The 12,110-nt window shown below is 43.3% G+C and overlaps 1 protein-coding gene across 1 annotated transcript in view; it reads right to left on the bottom strand.

The window, feature by feature from the left end:
- The window catches only part of SOS1 (SOS Ras/Rac guanine nucleotide exchange factor 1), a 117,232-nt gene that overhangs the window by 41,059 nt on the left and 64,063 nt on the right, over window positions 1-12,110 (bottom strand). The window contains exons 3-8 of the mRNA XM_077282954.1: window positions 9,598-9,729; window positions 7,718-7,882; window positions 7,201-7,416; window positions 5,187-5,330; window positions 1,981-2,091; window positions 440-538 (exon numbers count right to left, since the gene is read on the bottom strand). Coding sequence (XP_077139069.1) covers window positions 440-538; window positions 1,981-2,091; window positions 5,187-5,330; window positions 7,201-7,416; window positions 7,718-7,882; window positions 9,598-9,729 — 867 coding nt within the window. The remainder of the gene's footprint in view (window positions 1-439; window positions 539-1,980; window positions 2,092-5,186; window positions 5,331-7,200; window positions 7,417-7,717; window positions 7,883-9,597; window positions 9,730-12,110) is intronic.

Raw genomic sequence — 12,110 nt, 5'->3', positions numbered from 1 at the left:
AAAAATAATTGCACGGAAATGGGAAATCTGGTTATAATGTAATTTAGTGATGACTTGAGACAATTAAAAAAAATAATAAATACACATTAAAAAATGTCTGGTTTTCATTTCTTTCCTAATTGACAGAGGCAAAAGATGATCTCAAGAGTAGGCCCCTGGCATCATGGGGGAAAAAAAAGGAGTAATTATTTTAAAATTTAGGGCTCTAAGCCGCATGTACGAAAAAACCTGAAAATGTGCTGGTTCATGAACGGTGAGAAAATAGTCCATTGTTGAAGTGGTTCACGCACATGTTTATGCCTTCTACTCCATATGCAGGGCAAAAGTCCAATTCCTCTAACAGATTTATAGGAAAGCAATGGCGAGCGGCTTTCCCACACTAATGTATACAGATCCGTAAAATACAGTGAAGCATCATATGATAGAAAGGTTCTCTTACCTTAATAAATTCAAAGTAGTGCAGGCAGTAGTAAACAGGAGCTAGAAGCAGCCGAGGCAAAACGTATTGCACAGCTTCTTTAAAACCTTCCCCTATAGACTGGGAGTAACAAACATTCCAAAAATAAATGTATTATTACAGACTACTGCAGAGCACAAGAACAAAGCACATAAACACCATCATGACAGACATGTATATACACACACACACACACACACACACACACACACACACACACACACACACACACACACACACACACACACACACACACACGTGACAACTTACAAGCATCTCTCCATCATCTACAACAGTTCTGGTCCGTATGGGACACAAGTCCTATCTGGTGTGGAATGGGCCAATAAAGTCACTTAGGAACTTTTGCTCTTTGGGTTAAAGTAATGCGAAGATGATTTGCAATGTACAAATATATGGTACCATCATGGGATGGCCACTATCTAGTGCTTACCCACAAGGCTGTGGAGTCGGGAGTCGGAGGTTTGGCTTACCGACTCCACAGTCCTGCTTACCTAGCACAAAGATCAGCTGAGTAATCAGTGGACGGCATCTCCATCTATTGGGTTCAAGATGGCAGTGGTCACGTGGCTTACCAACGTGACCGGTTCCCCAGCTTTCTTCCCTTTTACACCAGCATTCAAGACATTGTAAATTTAAATACAAGATATTTTGCTGCCTGTATTGGCATGAATATCAAAACCAACGGTCTGCCATCCTATTAAATGGCATTCCCATCTCACGCACTTATAGGATAAATGTATATTAGATATAGGTGCCATAAAAGGGAACCATACCTATGCCGAGGGTCCTGACGCGCACCACTGCTCATGAAAAGAAACCCAGTATTCCCATTCATTTGTATGGGAATTCTGATCATCCCCCTGCTGAATGTAGCAATCAATGGATCCCCATTCCCAAGACAGATACAGGTGCTATTATTGAGATCCAAGTATACTATATATTTACAGCATAACCTGTAGATATACATTTATAGCCTAAGATGGGAATAAACTAGAATGAAGCTTTAGCAGAAGTACTGGAGTCACGACAGACCAATTTTTTACTTGCTCTAAATGCCACTGTTCTACATAATCTAGGGAGTTTATTTTATTTTACTTTTTTTATACGTCCAGGGGATCTTTGTTCCTCAGATATGGCCTCATCTTCCCTGTATGTAAACCTAGCCACATTAATTAAGAGCACATATTGCTCATGAAAAGTTGAAGGTCACACCCACTTGGCTAACAGGACTAGATTTCCATACAGTGAAGAGGGGCCTACATTTCAGGAATAAAGAAGCATAAAAATAAAAAAACACCACCACCACTAGATTCAGGGAAACCGGTATTTACACCATGTGAAAATTACGTTTATAGTAAGTGACAAAAAAAGAATAGTTTAAACAAAAAAAAAAAAAAACACACTACCCCCAATTTGACAATGAAAAAAAGCCTAATTTTTCAGAGAGAAAAAAAGAAAGTTCACAGTTAGTTCACCAAGACTGAGCTTCTGTTACAACATACCTGTAAGTAAAGAGCAGCACCGGGCTTTGAAAGCTGACCAAGAAAGTGATCATGAAAACCTGGTCGTAAAATATCCTGAGCGTAGGATTCATATGGATCAAAGGCTAGTTCCTAGAAAAGAGGAGAAACATTGAAACATGCCATGCAGGAATGACCTGTGGGAGGCTCAGACAGAATATAGAAGAATAACCATATTATTATTAACCAAGTCTCATTGTTTTTTATTATCTTCTAGAGATCGCGGCCCATGTACATACTTCTGTAAGTAGAGATATAAATTGTGGGAGTCCAACCATAAAAGAATTCTCATGTGTATGTATACATGGCTGGTGTTGGTAGGCCGGGTACTTGCCCAGGGTCCTGTTCACAAAGGGGTCTCCCTGCTTCTGCTGTTCCATCAATCCCTGATACAACCAGGTGGGTAGTTGCCTATAAAACTTTGGCCAGTCTGCGGACAGCTTCAACTGTATTGGTGTCCTCAGGACACAGGTACCATGGATTATAATGGTGGAGTTAGCCCTCTGCTTCTCCAGTATGTCTGGGTATTGGCTGAAGGACCTTCTGGCCACATAACTGCGCAGCAGAGGAGCACAGCTGAGGATGTGACAGGGCACTGGAGTTTGTGGGAATGGCTTCACTCAAGAGGGCTGCTTGTGTGTGGTATATAGGGAACAGAGGGTATTCTACTGTGTGGGAAGCACTGTGGGGGGGGTTTGTAGTGGCATCATAGGATGTGAAGGACACTAGAAGTATCATACTGTGTGTGGGAGGACACTCCAAGGCATCATAATTTGTGAGGGGACACAAGGAGCATCATACTATGCAAGGGTGGGCACTCCAGGGCATCATAATTTGTGAGGGGAGCACTGAGGGCACATCTATAATATAATGCTAGGAGCGTCACTCTGTTCGAAGCCTTTATAGACTGCACAAGCGCGACGTGCCTACGCAGTCTGGACCCCACAGAGTTACGCATCCAGGGATGAGGATTGTGGTCTCTTCGGGCTGGAGGCCCAGGACATGAATCCTACATCGGAAATGGCGCATGTGTATAGCGCACTTCAGGCGCCAATTTGTAAGTTACGCATCCGGGGATGAGGAGTGTGCCCAGAAGAGTTGTGGCGCTGGAATCTGCGCCTGCACAGTCCATGCTTTCCGGCGCCATTTTTATACTGAATCTATATATAAAATATGTCAGCGGAGCAATCCAGCCACTTTCTATTGAATATATATAGAAAATACGTCAGTGCAGCAAGCCAGTGATGTATTACTGCACATGACAGAATGGGGGTGCAGGATGGGAGCAGCACATGACAGAATGGGGGAGCAGCGCATGACAGAATGGGGCGCAGGATGGGAGCAGCACATGACAGAACGGGGGCGCAGGATGGGAGCAGCACATGACAGAACGGGGGCACAGGATGGGAGCAGCACATGACAGAACGGGGGCACAGGATGAGAGCAGCACATGACAGAACGGGGGCGCAGGATGGGAGCAGCACATGACAGAACGGGGGCGCAGGATGGAAGCAGCACATGACAGAACGGGGGCGCAGGATGGAAGCAGCACATGACAGAACGGGGGCGCAGGATGGGAGCAGCACATGACAGAACGGGGGCACAGGATGGGAGCACATGACAGGAAGGGGGTGCAAGATGGTAGCAGCACATGACAAGATTAGGGTGCAGGATGGAAACAACACATACCAGGATGGAGACCATATACCAATATAAATGCTCGCCACCCGGGCGTAGAACGGGTTCAATAGCTAGTCATATATACTGTGTTTAGAGGGGGACACTTGGAACATGATACTAGGTGGGAGAACATAGGGGGTATCATACAGTGTGCCACTGGGGTCATTACACTGTGTGCATGAAGGTATACGAGGTGCATCATGCTGCATCGAAGCTATGAAAGAGGTATCATACTTTGTGGGAACATTAAGGGATTTCGCTGGGGACTCTACTTCAGTCTGAGCCAAATAAAACTGAGCAAGAATGGAGGAGTGGTTTAAGATATGAAAAAAAAAAAGAAAAACACAATTGCCATAGTGCGCAATATGTGACCCTCTTTCCTGATCTGTCAGTGTTAGAAGACATGGTGGTGCAGCAGAGGTAATCAGAGCTGAGCCAACTCTCCTCCAGCCTGGCCTCCACCCTGCCAGTCTTTTACCGTATCCTGAAAGTTGCCATTTGGTGTAAGGACATGGCATACACAGTGGCTGTGAAACAGATGCACCCATGTAATCCTGGCACTGCAGCGCCTGTGAGGACTCCGTACAGCAGCAGTGTTGACTTCAAGTGTCATCTCATCACTCACTTTCCCTTAAATATTAATAAAAGGTAAACACAATGTAGACTCATCTGGGGGCACCACTTGGAATGATGGTTTTATACAAATTTTGGTTCTGAGCAAAATTCCAAGTGGTGAATTTTATATACGGTATATTTGTACAGTACTCTTTTCCCAAAAAGCTCTATTTGGTTGTGGAGGAGGACCAGCCACCACTACTATTGACCATGAAGCATTTAATCTTCTAAGTCTTCATTGTGTCAATCCTATATTCCATTTTGAATATTTATGAATAAGTTGACAACTCCGGATATGCACTTTTTATGCAAGGAATAGTGATGCCAACAGTCAGGAACGGTCAGCAAGCAATGATTGGTTACCAGCAGACAGATAGTGTAGAGACCCCCAAATGATAACACCCAGTTGTCAAGTTATTTCTAACTTTTGTAGAAGAAACAACAGAGGAAATAGTACAAGGCAGGCTTGACTTTGTAGAATCAATGCTCCGGAGTGCAAATACTTATTAGACATGTGAGGAGGAGAACAGGTCCATTTGTAACAAGGCGAATATTGGCCAGTTTTTGCTCTTTATTCCTGCTGCTCCCCTGAATAATCTGTTTTTCTTTGCTTTGCCATGGCGTTCCAGAGATATGGGCCATTTTATTTCAATGTCCAAATAAATAAAAATGAATAATAATTGACACGATGCTGTTGAAGGGGTTTTACCATCTCAGACATTGATAGCATATCCACAAGAAATGCCAAAAATATTTGATCCATGTGACTTCCACCTGTAGGACCCACACAGATGCTGAGGGAGCCCCCCACATCTATCAGGCTTTTATGGCAATCTATGGGAATATTCTATTACTGTGGGAGATGACATCACCCATTTAAATAAAAACCTCACCTCTGCTAAATCCTCAAAGCAGCTTCCAACTAACGGGTGCGGACTGCTCTCATCTGTCATTTCCACGGTGTCTTCGATAAGGCCCAAAAGCTTCACACTAAGTTCGTGAATATCAATGATTCGACTAAATATATTTTCTACATCCTGAAAGAAACATTCATTGTTGTCAGTACAGAAAGAAAAATAAAACTGATTTTCTGATCAGGGCAATCACAATATGGCTACGGTTACCCGACTGTGTAATCACAGTCTGATCAGAGTTTGATCATAGTGTGCTCAGATTTTCGGATGCAAAATCAGGAAGGTTACGATTTTTTTCCTTGGACAGACTGTCTGCGGGAAAAAAAAATAAAAAAATCGGACATGTACACGGCCCTATAGAATAACATTGGTCCGGGTGCGATTTTTTGTTGGCCCACACATCGCCCGAAAACATGATCATGTACACGAGGCAGTTGACGTGATCCATTTAAAGGGGTCACTTTACATCTACATACAAAAGTTTCCAATACGTAGTTTAAAAATGTTAAATCATTAAAGTGTTACTCCCCCAAAAGTAGTTATTCCCTACCTTATCACCACATGTTTATCGCTGGGGGGGTGGTGGGCTGGTCTGGGAGAGAGCAAATAAGATACACAGAGCAGAACTAGCGTGCACTATGCTCGGATCAGGATTCTCTCAAACTTCCACGAGACGCATAAAACATGAAAATAATGATACTCCTGGAGCTGAAAGCAGGGTGTAAACAGAAAGCACCACTTCAGACAGCTTTTAGTTAGGGATCACATGTTTAAATAATGCATGTAGTCACATACTCACCCATAGCGGTCTTCACTTGCTTACAGCTCCGCTCCGGCACCATGTGACTGCCGTTGTGCCCAACCAAATCACAATGGCTGCTGTGTGAAGCGGAGGCCACTTTTAAGGCTGTGTGCACACGATGCAGATTTAGTGCAGATTTGCAGCGTTTTTTTCTGCTGCAGAAACGCTGCAGATCTGCTCTGTGATTTACAGTACAATGTAAATCAATGTGAAAAAAAAAAATAAAACTGTGCAGATGGTGCAGAAAAATCCGCGCAGAAACGCTGCAGATTTCAAAGAAGTGCATGTCACTTCTTTTGTGCGGATCTGCAGCGTTTCTGCACCCCTCCATTAATAGAAATCTGCAGTGGTAAAAACTTCAGAAAATCCGCACAAAATCCGCATCAATTCCACACAAAAACCGCACTAAAACTGCATAAAAACAGCGGCAAATCCGCAGCTGCGGATTCTGCCAGGAGATGCGGATTTTGTGCAGAAAATTCTGCACCTCTTTTTTAACGTGTGCACATAGCCTTAATATTCTCAATGCAAGTCTATAGGAATGGAGGACGAGATTCCACAGACTTGTGTTGAGAAAAGGGAGTTCAGAAACACCATGATCCGATGGGTTACAAAAGCCGTTGCATGGTTCAGGAACGACCAGAGCGGTGATGAAAACAGGTGAAGAAGCGGCCGGTGAGTATGTTACTACATGCATTACACTTACATATGTGATCCCTAATAAAATAAAAGAATCGGAAAAAAAAAAACTCTGTAGTGGTACAAGCCAGCAATTCTTATATTTCTGAACATATAAGGCTTACATCAATATTCTCACCGATCAGAGTGCAGAGGCAGCCCCCTACCTCTGCCTTCTACATGCTGTGATCGATATCAATCGCAGCATTCCGTGGGTTAAACTGCCAGAAGCGGTGAGGGCAAGTGAGGGACAGCTGATATCAGCTGAACACGCGGAGGAGATCGCCTGTGCACCGCCTCATGTTTGCGGGAGACCGCCATGACGTATATATACTGCATTTGTCAGGAAGTGCTTCGGGACCATGAAGTATATATACACCGCAAATGTCGTGAAGGGGTTAAAACACGTACCGGTTGCACATTAAACACAGTCACATCTATTAGGTCAAAAATAGCAAGTCAAACTTAAAATCTAAAATAAGAAAAAACACAAAATAAGGGCTGAAAACTTACATGAGTTGAAAAAAGTTTTGTGCTGGAGGCAAAAGGTTCTCTGAATACTTTGATAATGAGGTTTAATTCCCTTATATATTGTCTAACTTCTGCCATAAAGGACTTCACAAGATCATAGTAGGTCTGTTCCCCCATAATAGGCCTGGATGGCTCTTCGTCGGCTAAGGACAATACACTAAGGTCTTCTTCATCCTGATGGAACATATCCATCAATACCTGAAAACAAACAATAGACAAATGTAATGGAAGATTAAAGGAAGAAAGGATCTGTCACCAACAGAAGTGCACCCCACCTCCCAAACGACTGACTGTGGGGACTGTTAGAAGCTGTTAGTACATCAGAAAGACCCTCACTAATTGCCTATGTGGTACAGGGGCTTCCAGAGCACACATAGGACTAGTACTCCCGCTGGGCTTTCTAATGAACAGGACTATACATTTTAAACGATTATTTTTGGGAGAAATTCTTGGATGGTGACCTACACATTTTAAGAGAAAACACATAACGCACCCTTACCTTATCGACACACATTGCAACCTTTATGTCTTGCTTGGTTATTTCATAATGCCTGATATTCCGAACATAATTCCCAGCGAGTTTCAATATATCAGCAGAAATGTATTCTAATACTGCAACTATGTAAACAGATACTTGATGATCAATTTTATAACCTAAAACCTCCTGCAAAAAAAAAGAAGAAAAGAAATAAAAAAAAGACACAGACTCAAATGACTAGAACAAAACAAAAAACAAAACTATAGAAGTACTTGGTATAAAAGCAATTTACAGTGCCGGGCCACAATTACCTGGAGCAATGATTAGCTTCCAGTACTACAAAGTGTCTTACAACCATGAGTGAAGCTGGCACTTTATTTCGGTTGATACTTTTCCCATAGTGAATGAGAACGGTAACATTAATCACCACTTTACCTTTGAAAATGTCATAAATATGCGGCTTTATGTTGTTCAACTCGTAATAGCCTGAAAGTACGGCCATTTTTTAATTCATACTTTGAGTAATCTTCTAGTATAAAGTTTTGATTTTTTCACCTATAGTGTGGTGCTTTAAATGTAAGTCCCCGCCCCTGATCCCATATTCCGCCCGTGGCGCATTCACAGTTTTCCCACAACACTTCGGTCCCACGATGTCATCTTGTGACGGTAACTTCTGACTGTCCATAAGTCAAAAGCTAAGCCACAAGCTCTCAGTACAAGTCTGTAAGAGCCAGAATGATGATCTCCGGCTTGTACTGAAAAGTGACCTCCGCGCAGCTCCATGAAACACTCGAGCTGCAGGTAGGTCACTTTTTGCCAGAAACCAACAGAAGTGGCGGCGAAAGTAGATGAAAACGCTGGAAGGTGATTATCAGACTTAATTTTAAAGCACCACTCCAGCAGTGCAATAAAAAGACAACCCCCCCCCCCGCTGGAGTAGTATTTTAACTCTCCCAGTATTAAATGATTTAGTGGTTCCTTTCTATTTGGAAATTTATAGTACACGTCTTGTCAGTTAGGTAATGATATCAACTGGTGCCCCCTTGGGAATTAAATGGCGCTATGCGCTCTTAAGAGCGTTACCATCTCATTCACCAGAAATTCCTCTATGTGGAGTGAGTGTATCACAGAGAGAACAGAAACTTCTATCACAGTTACTGATGATAGTTACACAGCTCCTGTAACAACAGTTGTCATGTCGAAGATGATAGTTCAGCCTCCAAACTGTTTTAAAGATCTATATATTTTGGAGAATATAAAGGGAAGGATAATCACACTATTACTACAGCAATCAGAGATGGTACTGGCTCTAGAATCCCATGTGATGCTGCACTGATGCATCATGGGATTTACAGGACAGCATAGAGGCAGAGCTGTTTTGTCTGAGCTAGTTTTGGTTGGAGTTTGTAGAAATGTGCAGATTCGGTCTCAAATATAATTGCTATAAATAATATATTAATTTCTGGAATAATTTAGAAAAGTTTAGAAATGTAAATTTACAGTTTATATTTTATAAATCTAAGGCCCGATTAAAACGAAGGCAATGTTTTAAAACACGCTTGATTGAAGTGCTGTATTGTTTCTTTTTAACACTGCTCTTAAGCAGATTATGTCTGCTCGATGGTAACAGAATAAATGTTGCAACAATACTTTCCTCCATGCATTTGTTGGGAAACGTCTGGCAGGTTACCAAGAATTAGGGAAGGAAACAGTATGACTAGTATCAGACTACAAAACTTGTTGTCTGTTACCATAGAGACACATCTGTCAGCACAGAAGCTGTAGGAAAACCTACATCATATAAACAGAATACAGATGTGCAACCATTAGAATGCGATATTCTTAGAAACAACAATCCCTACAGATTTTGATACACATTTGTATTTAAATCCCTGGATTACCTTTAACAAAGGATGGATTTTATCTACAGGGAGAGAGAGCGGATTCCGACGTTTTTTCTTCTCAATCGCAGACTGAGCATCAGCAATCGCCCACTTATCTATGGGGTGAGGAAAACTTTTCTGCACGCGTTCCTGCAAGAAATAGAATTACATTTTAAAAAAAATAATAATTTTCTTTTATCCTACATCAGATATTTCTACGTAACCAGACGAATATTCATTTAAGATACTGGAGCGGTTAAATGAAGCTGGCAAGTTATACCAAGGGAAATCGATAAAAGGCCACAGTGTTTACATGCACTATATTTCAGGGAGCACTGGTATGAAAACTAGTGCAAACTATGGCAAACAAATGTGAAAAGAAAATTAGTCATTATAGGTCACAACTTGTTTTTCTGCACAATCTTCCAAACCATTAAATACTTCACAACATTCCTAGCTACATGCCTGGAAAGGTCAAAATAAAAATGTAATTAGTTATTACACTTCCTTTCCTTCACATCGGAGAGATCTGTCAAGAAGTTTCAGGATGGCAGAACATAATTCACACTTTTTAAAGATAACAAGAGGTTTTATCCTAAATATGAAGGTACACAGGATCCCCCATTCTTGTGATCAGTATGGGTCCCAATGATGGGACACCCAACGAACAAGAACTTCTCACCTATCCACATGACAGATAAAAAGCTGTGAATGGGGGGCAAATTCTAAGAGTACTGGAAATACTACCTTACGTTTTATTTCTCCTTGAAATGCATGTATTTGGGAGTAAAGATAATTTCTTTGCAATTGGGTTTCGTTAAAAAAGTTGCAGTTTTTCTTTTACGGACTCCGTACATTGTACATTGAACTTTGAAGTGGTCTTGGGTCATAAATCATCTGACAAAAGCTCAGAGAAGATCGATAAAAATGTTACAAACTCTCCATCAGACCATCATAACAGGCTGAAGGATGGACTCCTTTATCTCATTCAGCAGCCAGCAATAAACATCCCAGTACAGAGGCTACAGAAGGCAAAATGTGGAAAACCGCACCGGTTGCGTGCATTCAATAAGTTTATTCATATACCGTATATCTCACCATCTACACATGCAGAATATTTTTCGGATTATAAGAATCACTTTTTTCTCAAAAAATTTGGGAGGAAAAAGGGGTCGCGTGTTATAATTTGAATGTAGCTTACCGGCTGCTGTGGAGCGGGGTCCCAGGGTCGCTACTGCAGGAGGCTGGAAGGAGCAGTAGTGGGGCCATGCTGCGGGTCCCAAGCTGGGAGGAAGGGGTGTTCGGAGGTTTGCCGCTGTGGGGCCATGCTACGGGTCCAAGGCAGGTAGGAGGGGGTGTTCGGAGGTTTGCCACTGTGGGGCCATGCTGCGGGTCCAAGGCACGTAGGAAGGGGTGTTCGGAGGTTTGCCGCTGTGGGGCCATGCTACGGGTCCAAGGCAGGTAGGAGGGGGTGTTCGGAGGTTTGCCACTGTGGGGCCATGCTGCGGGTCCAAGGCACGTAGGAAGGGGTGTTCGGAGGTTTGCCGCTGTGGGGCCATGCTACGGGTCCAAGGCAGGTAGGAGGGGGTGTTCGGAGGTTTGCCACTGTGGGGCCATGCTGCGGGGCCCAAGCTGGGAGGAAGGGGTGTTCGGAGGTTTGCCGCTGTGGGGCCATGCTACGGGTCCAAGGCAGGTAGGAGGGGGTGTTCGGAGGTTTGCCACTGTGGGGCCATGCTACTGGTCCAAGGCACGTAGGAGGGGGTGTTTGGAGGTTTGCCACTGTGGGGCCATGCTACGGGTCCAAGGCCGGTAGGAGGGGGTGTTCGGCGGTGCGTGGGCTCCACCAACTTTTCGTGAAAGCCCAGAGCCCACACATTTTCAATGGATTTCAATGCATTGCAATTTGGGAAAATGGCCGCAGGAGGCGCCTCATGAGCAGATTGGGATCTCTGCGCCGAAATGTCTCCCGATATCTCAATCCGCGCATGCACCGCCTCTGATGGCCATTTTAACTCAAGTCCACCGCATTGAAAACCATGGAAAGTGAAGGGGCTCCAGGCTTTCAAACATTGTCTGCCCCCGCCTACCAGTCTGGAACCTGCAGCATCACGTCATACCTCCAAACACCCTCACCTACCAAAACGGGGTTCGCAGCATCGCCCTACTCATTCCTCTACCACCTTCTTGCAGCAACAACCCTACTCCACAGCAACTGGCACACCAGGTAAGAGCTACCGTAGAAGCGGACTATTAGAATTTAAAACGAATCACCATTTTTAAAAAAACATCTCCAATTGTCTTCACCAAAATTGATGGTGTGTCTTATCTGGATCGTCTTAAAATCTGCACAAGAGTTAGTGAGAGAGTATATATACACCCCCCATCCTTATACACATATCTATCTAGTCTCAAAGGCGACAACCACTTCACAATTAAAGGTGAACCCCCTATTTTGATGACTTTAGATGGTAGGAGTGACAGGCAAAAATCTTTATATCCGGACTGATGTCCAGATACATTTTGCCAAGGGG

The sequence above is a fragment of the Ranitomeya variabilis genome, chromosome 2 (assembly GCF_051348905.1).
Source record: "Ranitomeya variabilis isolate aRanVar5 chromosome 2, aRanVar5.hap1, whole genome shotgun sequence".
Classification (NCBI taxonomy): domain Eukaryota; kingdom Metazoa; phylum Chordata; class Amphibia; order Anura; family Dendrobatidae; genus Ranitomeya; species Ranitomeya variabilis.
Note: the sequence above shows the minus strand (reverse complement) of the source record. Positions and strands in the feature narration are given on the sequence as shown.